Here is a 25,379-nt window from a genome sequence, read left to right as displayed (position 1 = left end):
CGAATCATGTTTACCAGCCATATGCACAGATTTGTAGAGTTTCCTTGCCTGCCTGTTGGCCACCTACCACAGTCTCCTGTCAGAATCCTAGGTCGGGCAGGCTCTGGCTCCATACCCTTTTTCCTGTCCGCATGCGTTCTACCTTCCACCTCAGAGCCTCTCTTCTCTCTCTTTCCGAACCTTTTCATGTTGATGTGGAGCCGTCAGGCTTATTCTGGTCTTAAAGGAAATGATCTGTCATAAGCAGGGGCATTTGCTTTTTCACTAGCCAGGGCAGGCTTATGTTTCTGTAATCTGTTCTATTCTTACATTACTTTTATAATCAGAAGGATTTTCCCTATGTCTAGAATAAATGTTTTTGGCTATGTTCAAAGCACATTTTCTTGTTTTTCTTTCCTGGTGTAGGGCATATTTGTCAGTATCATCTTTAGAAATGTATAACTCTTACCACCATTGCCAAAAAGCTTACATCAAAGCCCCTTTTCTGCTTGGCACCATACTGAGAAAATCTCCAACCTCCTCAAATCCTTTGAGAAAGTAGGTCAGATCTAAATAATAAATGAATCAAAAAGACAACATGTGCACGAGAGTGATTCCCAGCTCTGTTTTTGTGACATTTCACAGCATCTCAAGAAGTCTCAAGGGATTTTACAAAGGATCCAGATTAATTTGGGTTTTCTTGATCTTGTGCGTGCCATACACCATTCCAGATGAGAAGCAGAGTGAGATGTAACATCAAATCATAATAGGCTGCTAGATCTTCAAAAGAGCTCTCTGGGGAAATGGAAAACTCTTGCCCCTCAGCTTTTTAAAATTTCTCAATATTAAATGATCTAATACCTTTAATCTTTGTCAGTGCTGTTTTTCACAGTTTCAGAAGTTGCTATCATTTAAAAAGCAAAGGGAACATTTAATTTTGGGTGTTCTTTTCTGAATTTTGGTATTTTTCATGGAAGTACAACCTCAGGGTAATCAAATGCCCTACCACCCCCCCTAACTCTTCAGTGACTTGCCTGTACAGCATGACTGACTTGGGACAGTTGTTAACAGCCACACTATATGGTGGGGGTCCAATAACTAAATAGTTTGCTTTCATCTTGAGAAGAACCATTTATAAATCAGGATGCCATCATTTTTTGCCAGAGCAAAATAGTACTGTATCTTCAAATCCCTAAATCGTCTGTGCTATAGTTAACCAAGGAAAATTATTTCAGGACGTTTCAGCAAATGAATTGTTCACAGAATGTGTTGGGCCATAGAGTGGAAGTTCTCTTGAGGAAAGAATACTTGGCTTTGGCTTGAAGACGGGTCCTCCGTGATCTTAGCTATCTGGGAACTTGTCTGTCTTTCCTCACTGGTGACAGCGACAGGCTCAGGGGCAGCTCCCAGGGCCTTCTTGCCAGCTGCATGCACTGAGCATTTGATATGTTGGCAGACAGAGCTGATTCTCGGATGCGTGTCTGAACCTCTACAGGTCTGCTTTTGGCAGAATCGAGTGTGACTCTTATCCTTTACCCATTAAGCTATCGTTATGGCTTCCTTATCTTTATTTCTTCTGCAAACATGCCTTTGAAAGTGTTTGGCTCTTTTTTGGCAGTTTATTTGATAATGTACAAGAGTGGAAGGCATGTGTCTTATTTCTAAATTATATTGTATTTCTTCAAAGGAAAAGGGGAGGATGTAAGTGAAGTATTGTCAACATAAGTTGACAGCTCTGTTGGGCTTATTTTGATTATCAATATGAAATTCTTTCTTAAGAGCTGGGTTTGCAACCCCCTATGAAAACATTACTAAATGCCCCTTTTTAGCCCAGAGAATGTTGTGTGTTCTTCTCTGAGCCTGATGCAGTGCCTATCATAAACTTTCTCATCACTGTAAGTTGTAGGGGTGTGTCCTTTAGAGGAAAACTGCAATCTTGTATTCGGACTCTTGTGTTTTGTGTGTTCTTTAGCCAGGATTGAAATAGACATATTTAAAGAAAGATGGTTGTGTTTAATTGCCATATATGGAGTCTTTTCAGAGCCCAATCTGATTTACTCTACGTAGAAGCAGTCCTTAGCTGCGAGGAATAGGAACATAACCAAGACCCTGCAAGAAGATCATGTTTAATAAGTATCTCCTCTATAACAAAGCCTCCTCTGTGTTCCTTGTCAAAGGGCTGTCAAAGCTAAATTCAGCCTATTTACTACATCATGTAAAATATTCCAAAATGACTTGTTATTTGTTAGACATTGATTCTGTTTGAAATATTGATGGTGTTTTGAAGTTCTGTGAGCAGAAGAGGGGCTGTGAACCTGGGTCCAAACATGGAAAACTCTTCCAGCAGACTGAATGACCACTCAGAAAGCAGAAACCAGCCTGGGTGCCTGGTGGTAGTGTGCACAGTCACTGCACGACACATAGCCAGATGTGGAGCCCAACAGTCAAGGACAGTTTTAGTGAAACCGGAGGGTTTCTCCACCGGAGAAGTCCCCTTATGAACAGGGTAGGAAAAAAATTCACATTCATGATCTTCATTCATAAAATGAAGCTATTCACTCACTCTATGTATGAATGCTCCTCTACAATGACAATTAAAAAAATCCGATTAAACTTTTATTTCCATCAGAAAGGGAACTTTAAAGTTGTGATTGGCCATGAAGTTTTTTGTAAAATAAAATGACCTTAATTCAGAGTGAAGCAAAATATTTGCCATTAAAATAGCTTTTATTGGGACACCTGGGTGGCTCAGGCAGTTAAGCGTCTGCCTTCAACTTAGGTCATGGTCTCGGGTTCCTGAGATCAAGCCCCACGTCGGGCTCCCTGCTCAGTGGGAAGTCTGATTCTCCCTCTCCTTCTGTGCATGTGCACTCTCTCTCCCCCTCTCTCGCTCTCTCTCTCAAATAAATAAGTTCTTTTAAAAAAAAAACAGCTTTTATTGTACACAGAAAACTTTAAGACATAATGAAAGAAATTGAGAAACACAAATAAATGAAAAAATATTCCATGCTCCTGGATTGGAAGAATTAATACTGTAAAATGTCCGTACTACCTAAAGCAATCTACAGATTGAGTGCAATTCGTATCAAAATTGCCATGACATTTTTCACAGAAATAAAATGAACAGTCCTAAAATTTGTATGGGACTGCAAAAGATCCCCTCAAAGCGTACTTGAGAAAGAAGAAAAAAGCTAGAGGTATCACAATCTCAGATTTCAAGATATACTACAGAACTTTACTAGCCAAAACAGTATGGTACTGGCACAAAAATAGACACATAGATCAATGGAACAGAATAGAATTCCTGGCAATAAACTCACACATACATGGTCAAATTAATTTACAACAAGGGAGCCAAGAATATACCATGGGGAAGAGACAGTCTCTTCAATTAATGGTGTTGGGGAAACTGGACAGCTACATGCAAAAGAATGAAAATGGGCTACTACCTTACATCATACACAAAAATAAATTCAAAATAGATTAAAGACTTGAATGTAAGACCCGATACCGTAAAACTCCTAGAGGAAAACATAGGTGGTGAGCTCCTGGATGTTGGTTTTGGCAATGATTTTTTGGATTTGATGCCAAAAGCAAAAGTAGCAAAAGCAAAAATAAACAAGTGAGACTATATCAAACTAAAAAGCTTCTGCACAACAAAGGAAGCCATCAACAAAATGAAAAGGCGACCTACCAAATGGGAGATAATGTTTGCCAGTCATATATCTAATATGGGGCTAATATCCAAATTATATAAAGAACTCATAAACTCAATGACACTCAATAACAAAAGAACAAATAATCTGATTTAAAGTGGGCAGAGGATCTGAATAGACATTTTTCTAAAGAAGACATACAGATGGCCAAGAGGTACATGAAAAGATGCTCAGCATCACTAATATCAGGGAAATACAAATTAAAACCACAATGAGATACCACCTCATATACATCAGAATGGCTGTTATCAAAAAGACAAGAAAGAACAAGTGTTGGTGACAATGTGGGGAAAAGTAAACCCTTGTGCACTGTTGCTGGGACTGTAAATTGTTGCATCCACTATGGAAAACAATATGGAGCTTCCTCAAAAAATTAAAAATGGAACCACCATATGATCTGGCAATTCCACTTATGGGTATTTATCTGAAAAAAAAAATGAAAACACGCATTCGAAAAGATAAATGCACCCCCATGTTTATTGTAGCATTATTTACAACAGCCAGAATATGGATACACCTAAGAGTCCATCAGTGGATGAATGGATAAAGGAAATGTATATATACAGAGTGGAATATTATGCAGCCATAAAAAAGAATGGACTCTTAACTTTTGCAACAACATGGATGGACCTTTAGGGCATTACACTAAATGAAATAAAGAGAAAGAGATAAATGCTTTATGATTTCACTTATATGTGGAATTTTTTTTTAAGATGGATTTATTTATTTTGGGGGGGAGGGGCTAGGGAGAGGGAGAGAGAATCCTTAGCAGACTTGGCACTGAGCACGGAGCCCAACACAGGACTCCATCCCACAACCATGAGATGACGACCTGAGCTGAAACCAAGAGTCAGACGCTTAACCAACTGTGCCACCCACGTGCCCCAATATATGTGGAATCTTTAAGCAAAAACAAAAAAAAAACCAATCTCATGGATATGGAGAACAGATTTATGGTTATCTGAGTTGGGGGGAGGAGAGGTAAAATGGGTGGAGGGGAGTCAAAAGGTACAAATTTCCAGTTACAGAATGAGTAAGTCATGGGGACGTGATGTACAGCACGGTGACTATAGTTAATAATACCATAGTGCATATTTGAAAGTAGCTAAGAGTGGATCTTGAAAGTTCTTATCACAAGAAAAAATAATTTTGTAACTATATATGGTGATGGGTGTTAACTGGATTTACTATGGTGATCATTTTACAATACATACAAATAACAAATCTTTACATCATACACCTGAGACTAAAATGTTATGTCAATTATACCTCAATTTTAAAAAAGCTTCTAAGTGGCTTTCTCAATGTATATTAATATATCAGTACATATTAATGTATGTTGATAGAGTTCAAATAATAGTTATGAAAAGGATCTTAGAAGTTTCTTTTCTTTTTTTTTTTTTTTTTTTTTGAGAGAGAGAGCATGAGCAGGGAGAGGAACAGAGGGAGAGGGACAAGCAGGCTCCCCACCAAGCAGGGAGCCCAGTGCGGGGCTTGATCCCATGACTCTGGGATCATTACCGAAGCCAAAGCAGATGCTTAACCAACTGAGCACACAAGCACCCCCACTTAAAGTTTCTTGTTCTAGCATTATATTTCCTATATTCTCTTATCCTTTTATTGTATAATTTGTAACTTAATTATTTATACTCTTTTATGTGTTACTTGAGTCTTCAAGCGTAATTGAAGCTCATTAACTTTTTGTTTCTATAAAAAATTTTATGTTATTTCATGTAATGAAGCAGTGCCTGTGTGATGTCAAGACTACTGGCCTAGGAATGGGAATACCTGAGTTCTAGCTACAGTTCTAAGACTTTTTCCCTCTGATTCTTAAGCCACTTAGTGTTTCCATGAAAATGCATAATGAGACTTCTCATCCAAATAAGATGGCATAGATTTGTCTCTCCTTGCTTCTCACTGTTAAATATAACTATAAAAAGCCAGAAATAACACAAGAGACAATTAGGAGAACTCTGAAAGGTAGGAAGAGGAAGACCCAGAACTGGCAAAACAACACAACAGCAGGGTCTTAAAACCCTCTCACCCAACAGAAGAAGGGGACCCCAGTCTGGTGTTTGTTGACTTCCAACCTATCATCACAAGGCAGATCAGATAGGCTCATCCCCCTCCTGGATCGAGTGGGCATCCTGCCAACAGTATCAGGTGAGCCCAGGAAGGATTAGAAGCCCTACTGACAATAAGTGGCCACCAAGGGAATCCTTTCCCTTCCTTCCGTGAAGGGGAGGTGTAGGGGTAGAGGAGGAGTGAGGACTCACATCACCAACCTAGCCTGGGAAGCAGTCTTCATCTGTGAAGGTTAGAGGCTCCCTTCTCCAGGAGAGGCACACCAGGTGGCCTAGCCAGGGAGAATTCCTCCCACCCCTTCAAGTGACACTGGCTGAGAGCCTACTAAATTCTCACTTCAAGAAATTTTAAAAAGAAGAGCAAAATAAGCTCAAAGCATATATACTTCTGTATAGAAGTAAGGAAAGAATAAAAATGAGAGCAGAAGAAATCAATGATGTTGAAAATATGAAAACAAAAATTAATGAAACAAAAAGCTAAGTTTTTTAAATTTTAAAAAAGGTCAATAAAATTGATAAACCTTTAGCAATACTAACAAAAATAAGAAGACACAAAGTACCAGTATCAGGAATAGAATAGTGGATATCACTATAGATTCTCCAGACACCAAAAGGATAATAAGCTAATGCCATGAACAACTTTACACTCAAACTTGATAACTTAGAAGAAATGGACCTTGAAAACCCAAACTACAAAACTCAACCAAGACAAAATAGATGACATGAATAATCCTTTAGCCACTGAAGAAATTGAATTAATAATTGAAAAGAAAAAGAAATCTCTAGGCCCAGATGGTTTTACTGGAGAATTCAAAGAAGAATTAACACCAATTTTACACAATTTCTTCCAGAAAACAGCCAAGGAGGGAACAGTTGTCAACTGATTTTCCAAAGCTAGTATTACTCAGATACCCAAACAAGGCAAAGACAGTACAAAAAAAAAGGAAAACCACAAAGCAGTATCTCATGAACTAGGTAAAAAAGTCCTCAACCAAATAGTAGCAAACCCAACAATATAGAGAAATATAAGTGATGCCCAAATGGGTTTTATTCCAGATCTGCAAAGCTGGTTCAGTGTTGAAAATCAGTCGGTTTAATACACCATATCAACAGACTGAATATGAAATAGGCTTTGATGCAGGAAAAAAATCATATGTCCATTCATGATAAAAATTCTCAAGTTAGGAATAGAAGTGAACTATGTCATCTTGATAAAGGGCACCTACAACAAACTTACAGCCAACATTATATTTATAGTGAAAGACTGAACGTTTTCCCTGTAAGGTTGAGATCAAGGCAAGGATGTCCACAGTCAACACTGCTGTGCAGCACAGCACTGAAAGTTCTAACCATTGCAGTAAGGCAAGAAAGGAAAATAGACCTACCTATAGGAATAGAAAGGGGAAAGAAAGAAATAATAAAAGTGTTATTCACGAATAAGAAGACCGTCTAGGTACAAATTCCTGGAACTAATAAATGAGTTTGGTGTAAGGTACAAGGATACAAGATCAACACTCAAAAATCAGTCACAATTAAAAACGACCGTTTAGGGCTGCCTGGCTGGCTCAGTCAGAAGAGCATGTGACTCTTGATCTCGGGGTTGTGAGTTTGGGCCACACAGTGAGTGTACAGGTTACTAAAAAAAAAAAAAAAAAAAAGTTTTTTAAAAAACCCTACCATCTATAATCCTTACAAAGAAAATTAAGTACTTAGGCATAAAGTTAACAAAACCTGTACAGGATTTGTGTGCTGAAAATTACAAAATACTGATGAAAGAAATAAAAAAAAAAAAACCTAAATGAATGGAGAGATAGACTGTACTTGTGTATGAAGGACTCCACATAGTACAAATTCACTTATTTCCACATTGGTCTATGGGTTTAAAGCACTTTCCATCAAAATACCGGCAAAGATTTTTGTAGGCATAAACGAACTTACTCTGAAATTTATATAGAAAGGCATAGGCCCTAGAAGCTAAAACAATTTGGAAAAGCTGCATAAAGTCGGGGGAATTATTCTACCCAATATTAAGGCCTATTATATAGTAGCAGTAATCAAGACAGTGTGGTATTGGTGGAGGGATAAATGCATAAATAAATAGGATAAAATAAATCTGGAAATAAACCCACACATATATGCCCAACTGCTATTTTACAAAGGTACAAAAGATTCCTCAATAAAGAGAGGAGAGTAGGCGCCCCTGGGTGACACAGTCGGTTGAGCATCTGACTCTTGGTTTCAGCTCAGGTCCTGATCTCAGGGTGAGATTGAGCCCCGAGTTGGGCTCAGTCAGGCTCCTTTAGGAGTCTGCTAAAGTTTCTCTCCCTCTAAAATAAAATAAATCTTTTTTTTAAAAAAGAGAGGAGAGCATTTTCAGCAAATAATACTGGAACAGTTGGACCAAAAAGAAAAAAAAAAAGGACCTTAACCTAAATGTTTTTATACAAAAATTAACTCAAAGTCAATCACTGACTGAAGTGTAAAACTATGGATCTTTTAGGAAAAATCATAGGAGAAAATTTTGGAACAAGGCGTCCATCAGCAAAAAATTCTTTGACTTGACACCAAAAGCATGATCCATAAAAGGAAAAATTGATAAGTTGGACCTTGTCTAAATTAAAAAAACTTTTGCTCTTGAAGGACCTTATTAAGAGGATGAAAAACAAGCTACAGACAGGGAGAAAATATTCTCAAAACACATATCCAACAAAGGACTAGTATCTTGAATATATAAAGAACTTATACAATTCAGCAGTAAAAAAAAAAAAAAAGAAAGAAAGAAAAATCAATTAGGGGGTGGCATCGGTCGGTTGGGCGTCAGACTCTTGCTTTCGACTCAAGCAGTGATCTCAGGGTCGTGGAAGTGAGCCTTCCGCCAGGCTCCTCGCTCAGCGCAGAGTCTGCTTCAGATTCTCTCTCCCTCTCCTTCTGTCCTTCTCGCTTGTGCTCTCTCTTTCCTGTACGTAAATATTTTTAAAAAATCAGAAGGGGCAAAAGACATGAGCAGACATTTGACTAAGTAGAATATATGGATGACAAGGATATGAAAAGATGTTCAGCATTTTTAGCTATTAGGGAGATACAAACTAAAACCACCATGAGATGCCACTATACACCTATCAGAATGGGGGAAGTTAAAAATAGAACAACAAATGCTGGCAAGGATGCAGAGAAACTCGATTGCTCATACATCGCTGGTAGGAATATAAACTAGCACAGACGCTCTGGGGAACAGGTTAAGAGTTTCTTATTAAACTGAACATGCAACAGCTGTGACTCCGTAATTGTACTTTGGGGCATTTAGCCCAGAGAGGAAAACTTACGTTCACACAAAAACCTTCGCACGAACATTTATAGGTGCTTTATTTGTAATAGCCAAAAACTGGAAACACGCCACATATCCTCTAGTGGATAAATGGTTGAACAGGTACATCCTATACTACTCAGCAAAAAAGAAAGGAAAGGAAAGGAAAGGAAAGGAAAGGAAAGGAAAGGAAAGGAAAGGAGGAAGGAAGGAAGGAAGGAAGGAAGGAAGGAAGGAAGGAAGGAAGGAAAGAAGGAAGAAAGAAAAGAAAGAAAGAGAGAAAGAAGGAAAGAAAGAAAAAGAGAAAGAAAGAAAGAAAAGAAAGAAAGAAAGAAAGAAAGAAAGAAAGAAAGAAAGAAAGAAAGAAAGAAGGGGGAAAAAAGGTGAGGGCAGGGGAGAATGAACTATTGATGCAAGCCGCAACTTGGATGAATAGCCAGAGAATTATGTTGAATTGGAAAAGTCAGTCTCCGGAAGTTGCATACTGTATGATTCCATTTATAGTATATAACATTCTTGAAATACAATGTTAAAGAAATGGAAAACAGATTAGTGTGTTTGCTAGGGGTCGAGATGGGAGAGGGACCAAGGGAGGAGGGTGTGACTATAAAAGGGCACCAGGGTTCCTTGTGGCCAGGGAAATGTTCTGGATCTTGACGGTATCAATGTCAGAAGCCTGGCTATGATATATTACAACTTCACAGAAAGGTACCATTGGAAGAAACAAAGGGCACACGTATTCTGTGTTCATGTTTTATAATTGTGTGTGAAGCTACAATTATTTCAAAATTAAAAGTTTAGCTCTTTTCCTTCGGGGTGCCACCGAAGATCCTGGTGTCACCATGGGCCACCACGAGACCCAGTGTTACCAGTATTGTAAGAACAAGCCGTATCCAAAGTCTCACTTCCGTAGAGGTGTCCCTAATGCCAAGATCTAGATCTTTGACCTGAGGCAAAAGAAGTCAGAAGTGGATGAGTACCTACTATGTGGCCACATGATATCAGATGAATATCAATATGAGTAGCTCTCCTCTGAAGCCGTGGAGGCTGCCCATATTTGTGCCAACAAGTACATGGTGAAAAGCTGCAGCAAAGATGGTGTCACATCCGAGTGCGGCTCTACCCTTCCACGTCATCCGTATGAAGATACTGTCCTGTGCTGGGGTTGAGGGGCTCCAGACAGATATGCACAGTGCCTTTGAAAAGGCCCAGGGCATAGTGGCCAAGGTCCACATTGGCCAAGTCATCATGTCCATCCTTACCAAGTTGCAGAGCAGGGAGCATGTGATTAAGGCCATTACAAAGGGCCAAGTTAAGTTCCCTGGCCACCGGAAGATCCACATATCCAAGAAGTAGGGCTTTACTAAGTTTAATGCGGACGAATCTGAAGACATGATGTCTGAAAAGCAGCTCATCCCAGATGGCTGTGGATCAGACAAATCCCCAGTAGTGGCCTCTTAGACAAATGGCAGGCTCTTCACTCATGAGAACCAGTACTACCCCCTCCATATTCATGCCCACCAATAAATCATACTTCCTGTGTTTAAAAAAAATTAAAAAGTTTTAAAAAATGTCCTAATGATACCTGCACTTCCTGTACCATCATCATAAGTAGGAAGGAAGGTACAACCTGGGCCAGGCTATCTGTGAGTGTCATGGCGGGTGCACATGGTAGCAGTGAGCCCTGGCTATCCTTGTGTTTATTTTGACTTTTGTGTTCAGTATTTCTGTTCCACCTTATTCAAAAAGTATTTACAGTCATTTTTAGTATTATTATCTTTAATAATAATAAAGTTCATTTACCCGTTTACCAAATATCTTTTGAGGGTTTTCTTAGTGTTGATCACACCATCCATGCTGGGAATGAAAAAGGAAAAGAAGTGTGACAGACTGAGCCCAGCCCCAGCACTTCCAGTTCCTGGGTGAATAGTGTTGGGCATGCACTGGCTCTGGAGCTGGTGGCTGTTTTGACTGGAACTACTGATTCTGTATTTCAAGCTTCAAGAGACTGGTGTTTGGTCAGCCGATGGGTGAACTTGGTTTTCAATAACTGAGACACTTTTTTTTTCTCGCATTTTGCTATCCATTTGGAATGCATCTTAAAATCAATGTTGATTCTTAGTTTAACTGGCTGTGTTTCTCTTTCTTGATAATACATAAAATAATGGGGCTGCGTACACTTAGTGGCTCCTTAGGCTCAGAGAGATCTAGTAATCGTGTCTAAAAACAAACTTTTCCGTTTTCACCTGGATATTTTACCTATCCTAATTTTATTAATAATTTTATTAAACAGTTTAGGGGAGAGGCTTTTTTTTCTTTAGAGGAACTCCTAACAGTTTGAGAGTTTATGGTAAATTCTGTGACATTCATGGTAATTTATGTGGTACTTACATACACCCAAATGTTGAAAACTCATTTCCCCTCATCTTTTTTCTTCTTTTTTTTTCAAGTGTCAATATACAGCATCTGGTTTTACGACAAGAATGACTGTCACCGCATAGCCAAACTCATGGCCGAGTAAGTATTTATATCACAACATAAATTCGATTAGTGATCTATGAGAGATGAAAAAATGACTTTCCCCCTTCTCTTTGTTACTGAATCTACTAACTCATTTATTTCTACCCTGATTTCCTGCTTATTGTCAAAAATTTGTAAGAGGCAGAAAAAGAACTCTAGAATCATCTGTGATCCTACTACTCCCATTGTTGGTGTTTTAGTCTGTTTCCTTCTAGTCCTTTTCTTTATTTGTACATTAGGTTGGGATGTGTGTGGTTGTTTTTTTACAAAAATAGGATCACCCTGTACCTCCTACTTTTCACATCCTTTTTCCGGGACACTGAAGAGTCCTCTGTAACATTTGTAATGACTGCATTTTATCCAGTCCTGCAGACAAATCATAACTGAAGCAGAGACTTGTTGTTAAATATGTGCTTAGGGCTGTCAGACTGCCCAACTCCAGAGGAGACCGTCCACACCCGGGGCACAGCCTGCCCACCACCTGCAGGGGCTTTACTAAGGGCTTTTACTTCAGGCTCCCTCCAGGTTTCTGCTCCGCTGGGTGGTGCCACATTCAGTAGCCGATAGAGAGCTCCTGCACACGCTTCCCTGAAGCGAACTTCGATTTGACACCGATTCTAGGTTTAGTAGTCCCCAGTTCAGCACTGGGTTGTGTTCCAGTTAGATGTTTTGTATGTTGGAATCTTGGAATTGGGAGAGTAATTTCATTGAATTAATGTTCTGAAGGGGGGCTCCCTGTTCTTTCTCCGGCTAGCCCGTGGGAGCCAGCCCTCGTCTGGCTCACTGGTGCTGCTGGTCTGGATTCTGGGAGCCCAGGACACTGTGGTGCTGACGGGGCCCACGGTGCCACACAGGTCTGGGCAGAGCGCTGTAGTGGGCAGTGTGTTCTGGCTCACCTGTGTTTCCTTTGCACGGTTTTTGCCTGAATCTCCTGAGAGATGTGGAGCCCCCTCTGTAAAACCAAAATTCCCTTTGCTCTCCTGCAAGGTTTTTATCCACATCTTGGGAAGAAAACAGTCTTCATTTTTTAAGAAACAGGCCAGTTTTACACTAATTTCTGTAAACGTGTAAGTAAATAATTAACCACCAAACCTCAGTTCCAGATATATTTGCATTTTAAAAGAAGTACATGTGGCTAAGGCTAGGTTTTAATCCAGGACGGCTCACAGGTCCTGATGGGATGTTGGTCAGCCTCCTGCTTTGTTTGCTTCGGCTGTGATCTCAGAGGGGAGGCTGTGTTTATTACCGTGGGCACACACCCCTGCAGACATTGTTCCAAATGAACTTGGATCACTTAGGCTTGAAAACGTGAACCACACTTTCTTTTTACAACATCTTTTCTCTGGAAATTAATTAATTAAAACCACTGTCTTACAAAGGCATTTGCTTACTTGAGGACTACTTTTTTGTAGTTTTGAAAGTTACAGCAAAGGCAATTTATGTTTAATTACTTAGATGACACAGATTTGCTGATTCTTGGTTATCCTGAAATCTAGAATATTTTCCTTAACTATCTAAACTTTAGAATATATTAATATATAGGGGCGCCTGGGTGGCTCAGTCGTTAAGCGTCTGCCTTCGCCTCAGGGCATGATCCCAGGGTCCTGGGATTGAGCCCTGCATCAGGCTCCCAGCTCCACTAGGAGCCTGCTTCTTCCTCTCCCACTCCCCCTGCTTGTGTTCCCTCTCTCGCTGGCTATCTCTCTTTCTGTCAAATAAATAATCTTTTAAAAAAAAAAAAAGAATATATCAATATATAGATTTTTCTTCTGCAGATTGAGAGCTTTTGGGCCCCAAGTGAGAAATCCGTCTCTTTTAGCTTTAATGGCTATTTACAGGAAACCATTTTGAGCTTTTTTTCTAAACTATCAGGGCCAATGGTACCCCTCTTACAAGACTTCAGATGGTAAACGAGGCAGAAGACTGAAGGCCTATCTGAAAATAATGTATGGAACCCAAAAATAGGGTGAGGGAGTAGAAACAGCAGAAGGGAAAAGAAGAGACTTCGGGTTCTTTCATGAGGAATGCCCAAAAGTACATTTGCTTACGCTTCCAGCTGGTTTCACTAGACGCAGGGGAGGTACTGGAAGTGATTAGAGAGTGCCCTCACAAAACTGTTGATAATGAGTTTTAAGTGTCTGGCCTATTTATGGCCGAAGAGAATACCTTATATGTTAACATTAACTTTGTGATAAATGGTGTTCTGGTCACCAAAGATAAAAAAAGACTACTTTATCTTTCCTTGCTCTGACTTTGCCTGTGTACAACCTCTATTTGCCACATATTTCAGATTATCATCTCTGCTAACCAGAAATCCAGGTAAAATTCTTTCTGGCATATTGTGTGTCCCAATAATTGCCTGTCAGTGGCCATCCTGTTATATCACTCTTTCAACAGCTGTAGTATAATAAAAATGCTCCAAGTAAAGAAATTGATTTATTCCAAAAGATGTTTATAAAAACTGAGAAGCTATGTGGGAGAGCAAGCAAACTTCTAGACCTGTACCATATCCGAATTTGGAAATCCTCTCCGGTCAGTGGCTAAGTTGAAAATCCACTAAACTGGGGAAATGCTGACTCTCCTAAGGAGGAAATCTATTCTGCCAGAAACTTTTTGTAACAATAAATACTTGTTTAAATGGTTGCCTACGTAGACTATGAAATTTGGAGAATTCATGGAAGTGAGCTTTATTCCTGATTTTACAGATAGGCTTGGGGCATATTTGAGAGGAGGGCGAGAGGGAAGGGTGTTCCTCACAGAGTTTGGACTGGAAGAAACCTTAACAGAGTCCAAGCATCATTCTTGTCCCTTCCATGACATCTGGACAGCTTCTGCTTGCAGCAGTGGTGAGCTTTGTAAGGTGGCCTGTTCCACGGCTGAGCGGTGGTGACTACTAGAAATGTTCTTCTCTTTGGGGGCGCCTGGCTGGCTCAGTCAGTAGAGCATGCAACTCTTGATCTCGGGGCCTGGAGTTCAGGCCCCATGTAAAGCTTACTTTAGAGAGAGAGAGAGGGAAAGGAAGGAAGGAAGGAAGGGAAAAGAGAAAGGAGGAAAGGAAGGAAAGAAAACAGAGAGAGAAAGGGAAGGAAAGGAATGAAAAGAAATGTTCTTCTTTTGAATCAAAATCACAGATCCAGTCCAGGTCAGTGGAGAGAGGAATACCAGCCTGGGCAAGCCAGGCAGCATGGCAGGAGGTAGGACAAAGAGGCTGCATGACCAGAGTCCTCAGTAAACGTGGATTCAGGCTGGTGCAATCTGTAACTGAGTGTAAATACAAATCACTTGAAATCGCGTTCTTTTTTTCTCCTGATTATTAAAGAAGCACCTGTTAATTGTGGAAAATGAAGAAAAGTGCAAAAAAGGAAAGTGAAATTGCTTGTGACCCACCGTTAAGAAATAACCAATATGTTTCTCTGGTCTTTTTTTTCCTTTGCAACAGGCCTCACAGCTGTGACAATACAATCTTTCTTTCCCAGTATGGATATAAAAGAAACAATATTGATTCTAATTGTTCTGATCCTCATATCACATACCAGTCTTTTTTCAGTCTACTGTAAAGTCGATGATTGTACATTCATTTTAGAAATAATCATCCCGGGGTGCCTGGGTGGCTCAGTCTGCTAAGCGTCTGACTCTTGATTTCTGCTCAGATCATGATCTCGCAGGCTTCTGGTAGTGAGCCCTGCGTTGGGCTCCACACTCAGCAGGGAGTCTGCTTGAGATTTTCTCTTTCCCTCTGCACCCCCCCCTTTCTCTCTAGAATGAATAAATCTTAATTTAAAAAAAAACTAGGGGCACCTGGGTGGCTCAGTCAGTTAAGCATCTGCCTTCAGTCAGGTCATGATCCCAGGGTCCTGGATTGAACCCTGCATCAGGCTCCTGCTCAGCGGGGAGCCTGCTTCTCCCTCTCCTGCTGTAGTTTGCCCTGCTTGTGCTCTCTCACTCTCTGTCAAATAAATAAATAAATAAAATCTTTAAAAAAAAAATCAATCATCCTATTCAGAGCTGTAAGAATCTAGATAGAGAAATGACAACATTGTCTTAAAGCAGGATTTTCCCAAACAAATCTCGCCTCGGGAAAAGATTCTGTGGTCAAATAAATTTGGGAAAATTTATAAGCCCACCCTTCTTGGAGAATCATAATACATTTTAGCATGTTAAAAACTCAGAATGATTTTGCTGTTTAAAAAAAAAAAAAAGAGTGGGGTCTGTTTAATGTTGTTTAACCCAGTGTTTTCAAATGCAAGAACCATCTCACAAACGTTAATGGGAGCTCCTAGGCAGGCTGTCTTAAAGCAGTGAACAGACACTGAGCAGCCTTTTCTTGTCCTACTCCTGTTATTCAAACAAACAAACAAACAAACAAACCTTTTGCTATTGAATTATTTTATTACCTATCCTTATAACTGTCCAGAAGGTTCTCAGTTCATATGGTTACCAAGCTGGTTCTGTGCCCATTATAACCTGTGGCACATAAGCCTATTCATTGCAGCTGGGATTAAAATCTTAAATGAATCTTAAAAAGAAAAAAAGACCTCAACCCTATCAGTGGCATTCTTAACCCTCAACTTTTCTTTACATATTTTGAAGTGCAGAATTAGCCTAAGCACCAATGAGATTAAAGAGCATTGCCACAATCACCCTGACCTCAGCCACCACTCAGCGATTTCTAAGGAGAGAATAAGGGAAACCTTTGAAGATTCCCTAAGGTCTCTCTCCCCGCTAGTCCGCGTCAGTACAAACTGCGCACGCTGGATTGCTCAGCTATGCAGCCTGCCTTTGTCTTGCTGGCCATGTGCATTTGAAAATGTACTTTACCTGGTAGTTTGACTGAGTCTGAGATACTTCGAAAAAGAGAATGAAAAATATTTTAGTCATTTTTAACGTATCTGCTGCCACCAACTCTAGAAAAGAATTCTGTACTTGTGTCCTACCAGTGAGACACGTCAGTCAGCATCACTGTGCATGAGCTGGTGAAGCAGTTAGTCACGTATTCCCGGGATGAGGTAACCGAGGCCCTGCATTTGTATTGGGAGGACAGTGTATCCTACGACATTCTTCCCGTATCTGCAGAAGACGAGCACCAGGAGAGTTTGTGGGTCAGACTGTGTCTAAAGAAGCCTTTCTGAAACCTGGTTCTCTTCCACTAGTGTTGTAGAAGAGGAGACACGGCGGTCCCAGCAAGCCGCTCGGGACAAGCAGAGTCCCAGCCAGGCCAACGGCTGCAGTGACCACAGGCCCATCGACATCCTGGAGATGCTCAGCAGAGCCAAGGACGAATATGAGAGGGTAAGATGCCGACTGGGAGGACCGTGGGGGGAGGAGAGGCCTGCGGAAGACTCACGTGCTAGGGAAGTGACCTTGAGGCCAGCAGGGATAATTAGTCCAAAAAGAAAGTGTGTCTTCCTGTTTTTAGCCTGAAAGACAGGGAAAGAAATTTGCTTATCTCAGAGTCCTTGACTTGGCATGAAAATGGGAATGCTCTTTTTCTGTTTCTGTAAAATTACAATGGGAGAAAATGGTTTCAGGGTGCAGAGGTTAGCCTGCAGTAGGTAGTTCCGAAAAAGCTTCTTGCCTGTTGTTCACCCCTGCAGTCTCTGCGAGGGCTTAGGAATGTATGCAGTCTGATCATTTGCACCTGCTGATGCTAAAGGGTATATTTATGGTCTGTAATTGGTGGTAGGGTCACAGCCTTTAATAAGCAGCATTTGGATTTTACCCACATGTGAAGCTTTTCTAGAATTCTTTTTTTCTCTTCTGTGTATTAGTTTAAAAGTTAAATGATAACATTTTCTCCCCGAGACTGAATGAAATGGAAGTTGCAGTACATTTGTTAATTTATTTAATACACACTTATGAACTGTCTACTGTGAGTCAACTAGTGGACATTCCCTCTGTGGTCTTCAAACCGTGTGGCTTTGGAACTGTCCTGGCTTTTCACTTGACATGGGCACTTCAGAGCCCCATGTTTTCTGGGAGCAAGACTGAAGGTTCCCACTGCTGTACTTTGTCTCAGTGGAATTGTAATTGTCACCTTACTCTTTACTCATATTTGATTAAGTACTTTCTTTCATTTTTTGTGTAATCCTCACCCCACCCGAAAGTTTAAGGACAAGGTATGAAAAGCACTCTCCGATGTGTTTCCCGAATGGTTCTGCTCCAACACTAGCCTCTCCGTAGTTAGCGAGTGATCCGTAAGGAGAGGTTCCGTAAGGAGAGGTTCCGGTTGGTCGAGTGAGTTAAGGAAACATTGTTTACGTGGCTCCTCCTCCCCCATCCTCTTAAAGCTCTGCAGTGCTCAAGACTCCGATTGATCCTGTAATAAATTCCCAGGTTGATTTAACCACAGGAGCATTTTTCTCATGTTTCCCTTTAGCATCTCAAGAATCTGGAGTTCAGGAAACAAACTTTGGAAACAGTGCTCCAGAAGGTAGTTTCCTCTAACTAAGGAAGTCATATTTAGACACCAAAGGAAGTCGCACTTCTAGAGTCCATGAGAAGTTTCAAGTTATACCAAATTCGTCAGTGTCTCATAGAGAATAAGGAGGAATTTCTGGATCGGTGAAAATTAATATAGGAAAAGCAGCCATCTCTAGAGTAGATTCATTGATTCTTAGGAAACTGGATGAGAATAAATTTTAAGAATCATTTTTTGTACTTTTAGGTCACCTTATATTCCCCCAGATCTGCTCATACCCTTAATGAGATCTGGATTATCTACGTAGATGCCTTGTTCAGTTTTTATAGAGGCCTTTCTCCGTTCTGATAACAGGTAACTAATAAACCCAGCGCTCTGTCACACATGCCTAGTGATGACGAGGTCACGGTGGTGCTGCGCGGGACAGAAAGTGTAGGGGCTGTCGTCCACCAGAGCTGGCGCTCCAGGAGGCGGCCTGGCTTACTCCTCAGGCTGAGTAGCGAGTGGCTGCAAAGCGAAAGCAGGAACAGAAGCTTAGTTTTTGTACACAAGCAGGCAATCTGAAAATCTGACCTGATTTCTAGTTAATACATTGTGAAAGTAAGAATATGGAGAGCACAGTAAGTAACTGCTGTAAAGAAAATGTTCCCATGGTGTGGAATAAACAAAATGATGTCTGAAACGAAAAACCTTTGGGAACTTAGTAAAATCTTTGGTCCTTACTTTATAATGTGTTCTTTCTGGTTTTGAACACTATCTGTCCATGGGCGGAGCTTCCTGAAAGAACAGTTTTGTTTCTTGTCTGCACTTGCCTGTCATCTAACCAAATGGAGCTGGGCTGAGCAGTGACCCATGACCTCCTATCTCGGTGTTTGCACGGGCGCTCTCAGCTGCCGCGTGGTTCCAGATGGCTCCTCTGTTTATCTTTAGGTAGAGACGTAGACTGACAGAGACCAGGGCAGGGGTACAAACCACACCTCAGCAATGGGACGTACTCCCAATCCTAAATCTCCCCCATCCACTGGGTGTCATATAATGAATGAAATTCCAGACTTTGAGGTGAAGGATTTATAATAGAAACTGCTTGGCAATAAGAACTGTCTATATGAAACATTTTCTCCGAGTCCTATCATTTGTTTTAACCAACTTGCCTTTTTTAATGTAAAGAAGGATCACTGACACGGTCCTTTACAGTTGCTCCTTGCTAGGCTGCTTCTAGCCGCAGGAAGTAATCCTGGAGTGTTGTAGGGGTTGTTTGTATTTTATGTTTAAAGATCAGAAGAAAAAGACATAATCCGGGGCGCCTGGGTGGCACAGCGGTTAAGCGTCTGCCTTCAGCTCAGGGCGTGATCCCAGCATTATGGGATCGAGCCCCACATCAGGCTCCTCCGTTATGAGCCTGCTTCTTCCTCTCCCACTCCCCCTGCTTGTGTTCCCTCTCTCGCTGGCTGTCTCTCTCTCTGTCAAATAAATAAATAAAATCTTAAAAAAAAAAAAAAAAAGACATAATCCCACCACCTAGATATAATCACTGATAATACTTTGTGATGCATCCTTCCAAAAATATGTATAAATACGTCCCAGTGTGTGTGGTACTTCTCTCTACACCAGTTTTATTAACTGGTTTTAAAAGTCGCTTTTATTAACTCTTCTGTAACCATTTTTTTTTTCCCCAAAGAGCAATATCTTTATGACAGTAGCTGTTCATCTCACAGGGAGTCCCTGTGAGATTTCTTATGGTAGAATGAAAAGTCTTTGAAAAAGAACAGTCATATTAATAGCTGTATATTTTTCCTTCTGTGCCTTACATAAACAATTCGCTGTTTTTTTCTAATTCTCTTAACTCAGAAATATATCCTGTAGCTAAGTCTTCATGTTCAGCATTTTCTCTTAAGATAAATTACTTGAAATAGAATTGGTAGATCAAAGGATTTTGACGTTTTTAAGGTTTTTACCAAATATTGTAAAATTACTCTCAGGGAAGTTTGTCTGTGATTGTCCACTTCACCCAATCCGTACAAAGACTAGAGGGTCATCAACAAACAAACTCCAAGAATGGCCCTGCACGTGCGTAACAAAATGCTGAAAGTTCTGGAGACCTTTTAAAGCATAACCCATCGTGTAGCTGATGTTGAGTTAAGTATGGGAGGCTCAGCTGCCCCCAAAAGCTCATGGGCCAGGGAGTGCGTGCAGCAGGTCAGGGTGGACCCAACGCGGACAGAGCCTGGCCCTGCATCAGAGGGCCACTTGCAGCTCCGCTCCAGCCGGTTGTTGCCAAGGTATCCAGCATCTCTCTGAAAATAACAGGCTGGGATTTTTATGTGCAAACTCTCAATTTTAAAAATGTTTCTGAACATTTTATACCTTCTGTTCTAGGAACTTGTTGCGAACAGTGTTTTGAGCTTGTCTCTGATAACAGTTTAAGTCCAGGCATTCTCCAGAATGTGTTAGTACAGGTTGATGGTGGTGTTGCCTAAAGAGGTGGAAAATAAGATATTTCACAAGCAGGTGAAATAGTTGAAGGGGGTTAAGAGGTACCGACTGCCAGTTGGAAAACGAGTGAGTCACGGGGATGACCGGTACCGCACGGGGGACAGTGCTTGGAGTGCTGTGGTGACTGAATGGTGGCCACACTTACCCTCACAGGCACCGTGTGATGTGTACAGCTGTCTACTACTTCAGTAGTAGGTGTTTTTAAAAAGATACTTCATAGGCTTTCCCAGGCGCTTTCACCTCTATGTAAATGGAGAACAACAGTGAGTAAAAGATGTTCTGAAATAAGGATTAAGTCATTTGAATAGAAAAAAATGCCTCTTAGTCATTCTTTTAACACTGGAGTGCCTAACACTGTGCTGTTAAAAAAAAAAAGAAAAAGGAAAAAAAACCTAAAAAAAAAGAGGACTAGATGGACATGGAATTATAAATTTTAGAAACTGAAGTTGTATTTGGGCTGTCTGATCCAGCATCAAGTGAGCGTTGTCTGTGTCAAGACAGACACCACAAACAGTTGAGAACACTCAAGAGACCAGATCTTTTTTAAAAAGCCCTGAACTTCAGTCCAGGGACACATTAATTTTGATAGCGTAGTACATACGATGTTTTGCTAACCAAATAATAGCAAACTTTTCACATGATCTACTTTTCCTTTTAATTTCAGAATCAGATGGGCGACTCCAATATCTCCAGCCCTGGGTTACAGCCAAGTACTCAGCTCTCCAATCTGGGAAGCACTGAGACTCTAGAAGAGACGCCATCAGGGTCACAAGATAAGGTTTGTACAGCTAAAGCCCTGGCCTTGTCCAGGGTAACAAAACACAGAGTAGTATTTTGTAAGGATAACAGAGTTGTCATTTCTCCGTCAAGGTGCATACATACAGGAAGCGACATGCTAACGTCCACTCCTGTCGTTTGCCCTGTCTTCCCATCCGGATTTTGCGAGAGCCGCCATCTGCACTGGCTGTAGAGTTTTTGTCCTTGCCACCCCCTTACCTCTTCTTCACCCAGCAGCCAGAGTAACCCTGATTCAACATAAGTTAGATCATAGCTTTCCTCTGCTTAAAACGTTCCAGTGGTGCCCAGCTCACTCGAATCAAAGCCGAGGTCATGCCCGTGGTCCACCAGGCCCAACCTGCTCTGGCCCCCACCCCCCACCCCTGCCTCATCTTTTCTCTCACTGCCTTGCTTACTTGGCCCCAGCCTCGCTGGCGTTTCGAGGCCTTTCCACAAATGTGCCCGACCCACCCCTACCTCGGGGCAGGCCTTTGCACTTGTTCCATTTGCATGAAATACTTTGCTCCCAGATACGGTTTGCTGCCTTTCTTCTTTCAAGTTTCAGGTGTCCTCCATACAGGTCAGGCCTTGTCTGGTCACTCTGTTTGAAGTAACAATCCTTCCTTACCCCTGTCCTGCTCTGTTTTATTTTCACCCTACGGCTTCACCAGCTAATGTGGTTTGTGACTTTTTTTTTTTTACTGGGCGTACTGTGTCTCCTCCCCACCTAAGTGTAAACTCCATAGAAACAGGCAGTTTTGTCTGCCTTGTTCATTGCCATATTCTCAGCACCTATCATCTGTAAATATTTGTTGACTGAATCTGTTTTCTTTATAGCCGATGGCTTGATAAATGAACAGATACCAAGTATAAAGCCCATAGTTTTTTAACTAATCTTTTTACTTTGAGATAATTACAGATAAACATGCAATTACAAAAAATAATACAGAAAGATCCCACGTACCATTTACCCATTTCCCCACTGATGACAGCTTGCAAAATAAAGTATAATATCACAACCAGGATATTGATTAAATCTACCCATGTGGTTCACATTTCCTCAGTTGTATTCACATTCATGTCTATGTGTATGTGCATGTGTGTATCTCTGCGATTTTATGTCCTGTATAGCTCTGTGTATCCATCCCCAGGGTCAAGGTACCAAAGACTTATATCAACACAAGGGTCCTTCGTATTGCCCTTGTATTGTCACACCGACTCCCCTGTCACACCTTCCTGCCTTTCCCCTCCTCCCATCCCTAATGCTGGCAGCCGCTAATCTGTCCCCCATTCTATAGTGTAATTTGAAGAAAGTTACATAAATGGGATTATGTAATACATAACCTTTTGGGAGTGTCTTTCTTCAGTCAGCATGATTCCTGGAGATGTCATTGAAATTATTGGGTTTATCAGTAGTATGTTCTCTTTGTTCTCTTTTATTCTGCTGCCCAGTCAAGTAGGAGTACTGAGATTTGTTTAACCATTTCTAACCATTTGCCTGTTGAAGGAACATCTGGGTTGTTTTCGGTTTTTAGCTATTGCAAGTAAAGCTTCTGTGAACATTTGTGCATGGGTTTTTGTACACAGATTTCCATTTGTCTGGGATAAATACTCAGGCATGCAACTGTTGGGTCACTTGGTAATTCCATGTTTTAGTTTATTAAGAAACTGCCGTAGAATTTTCCAGAGAGGCTGTACTGTTAACATTCCCATCAGCAATATATCCATAATGTTTTTAAGTATTTAGATGATAATTTAAGCCAGATTTTGTATACTGCCTTCCCATGCTCCATTTTCACTGTATTTGTGTTTAGAGTCCTGAAGGGGAAACGTGTATTAAAAGTAGTGCTATGTAAAATCTAATTTTTACAAAATAAATGTTGAGAGAGAGAAGGAATAGCATCCCTGCGTTCCTTCCTGTCTGGCGTATCAGCCCCAAGTGTTCAGTAGGCCAGTCACATCCCCCTTTTGATTCATGAGTCACTTCCCCTTTCCTTTCTGAATCCTGGGGTTAAGGATTCTTGTGCTGCGTAACTCCCAGAGCAACTGTGAGAACCAAGTGAAGGAACAGACCCAAGGCCCAGAGAACCATTTAGAACACAAACCTTGGGCTAGAAGAGGTTTCCTATTACAAATCCATGTTACAGTTAAAACTGGGCTCAGAGAATCTATGCCTGCTCTCTGAAAAGACAAACAAAAGAGCTCCCAGTGCCGTGCCCAGTATTCAGTCGGCCTCAGCACTGTGGCAGAGTGGCCTCGCCTCTCGAGATGCTACAGGTGCCGGGCCACACTCTTCTGGGCGAAACGAGTATTGCAGTGGGGTGGAGTAATTAATACCTGTTGCCGGGGCCAGGGCAAAGAAGGCAGGCAGGAAATGGTAACTGGGCGGAGATCTCCAGGCAATTGAAAATGGGCAAAATGCTCTTACGCTTTGTTTCTTAAGTTCCCTGGCACCTGGCGTTAGCATCATTTTTATTGCGCAGAAAATAGCTCTTCATACAGTAACACAAGTTATAGAACCGTGAGATGAAGGTAGCATCAATATCATTATTGTAGGTGTGTGAAAACCGAGACCCAGGGTAATTTTGTAAACAACCAGCTGCTTGAGGATCTGAGCATTTTCTTACTGGGGTATAATTAACACATGGTGAATAAATTCAAATCTCAAGTATAAACCTTGTAACTTCCTAACTTTTAAACATTGTAACTACCACCCAGATCAAGAGATACAAAATTTCCACCATCTTAAAAGCAATAAAAACTGAGTTCATTTGTCACAAATAGGGCAACTGCTACGAAAAGGAAAATAAATCTCAATCATTAAGTTTAAAGACAATTATTTTTATGCACAGATTCCATTGTATTATACATTAAAGACTTTGTGTAATAAGCTTTCAAGCCAAGTTAATAACAGATGGGGGGTGGAGAAATGGACTCCAAAGAATTCCTTAAGAGCCATGAAACACTGTCCATTGAAAGATGAAGGGTGCGATGAGCTGTGCATGCTCGGCCTTTCAGCAAAAGCGCCAGTGATGGATCTGTGGACGATAGTGAAGTGGGGACACAGAGAATGAGACGCTCTTAACGAGCAGAGTGCTGGTGTTTGTTACTCCTTCATTCACACAGCCTACTGAAAGTCCATTTTATAGGCCACAGTGACAGAATTTTGTAGAATATTGGGATCTGGATATTGTCAGAAGCTGTGTGATTGACTAAAATTAGCTTAAATCCATAATCAGCCCCTGCACTCCGCTAGTAGTACACTTGTGTGGCAACACTGCCATCTGGTGCTCAGGAGCGAGTACTGCTGTCCAGTCTTCATAATATTAAATGCCATTTCAGTTTCATAATTCACTTGCTAAAATTCCCTTGGGACTATTTCCCTAGTACGTTTTTTATACACACACACACACACACACACACACATATATGTATATATACGTGGGGTTTGGTTTTTGTTTTTGTTTTTTTTGGTTCCTGGGGTTAAGAATAATACATAGGGGCGCCTGGGTGGCTCAGTTGTTTAAGTGTCTACCTTCGGCTCAGGTCATGATCTCAGGGTCCTGGGATCCAGCCCCGTGTTGGGCTCCCTGCTCAGTGGGGAGTCTTCTTCTCCCTCTCCCTCTGCCCTTCCCCGGCTCATGCTCTCTCAAATAAATAAATTCTTACAAAAGAAAAAAGAAAAAGCATACATAGCTTCTGAAGTGGCCGGTACACTGACCAGGTAGGAAATCTGAGATGGACACCATAGATCCAGACAGAAATAGGAAATTCTCTACGTGGCCAGAGCTGTAGGGTGAAGAAGGAGCAGTGTGAAGCCTGATAGAGTATACTAGAATTTTGCGGTGCAGCATACATACATGTTGCTCCCTGACTTCCGTGTCACAAGAGGAATGGTCAGACTAACACTTGATGTAAGTGAAGCATTGCAAAACATAGAATTCAGACCTGAAGGAAGAATAAAGTTCACCTTTTCTATGTATGGGGGAGATGAATCCATGAATAGATAAGGCCAACTACCAGAGCAATGTGGCCGCTTTTCTTGTCATGGGCAGAGAAGGGAGAGCGGGAGAGAGGGTCCTCTCAAA

General features: G+C 41.0%; 1 protein-coding gene and 1 pseudogene across 1 annotated transcript in view; both read left to right on the top strand.

The window, feature by feature from the left end:
- The window catches only part of DCP1A (decapping mRNA 1A), a 55,913-nt gene that overhangs the window by 16,701 nt on the left and 13,833 nt on the right, over positions 1 to 25,379 (top strand). The window contains exons 4-6 of the mRNA XM_026501036.4: positions 11,534 to 11,600; positions 16,754 to 16,892; positions 21,179 to 21,292. Coding sequence (XP_026356821.1) covers positions 11,534 to 11,600; positions 16,754 to 16,892; positions 21,179 to 21,292 — 320 coding nt within the window. The remainder of the gene's footprint in view (positions 1 to 11,533; positions 11,601 to 16,753; positions 16,893 to 21,178; positions 21,293 to 25,379) is intronic.
- Positions 5,083 to 10,643, top strand: LOC130543620 (60S ribosomal protein L10-like; annotated as a pseudogene).

The sequence above is a fragment of the Ursus arctos genome, unplaced genomic scaffold, assembly GCF_023065955.2.
Source record: "Ursus arctos isolate Adak ecotype North America unplaced genomic scaffold, UrsArc2.0 scaffold_14, whole genome shotgun sequence".
Lineage (NCBI taxonomy): Eukaryota > Metazoa > Chordata > Mammalia > Carnivora > Ursidae > Ursus > Ursus arctos.
This window is presented reverse-complemented; position numbering and strand designations above follow the sequence as displayed.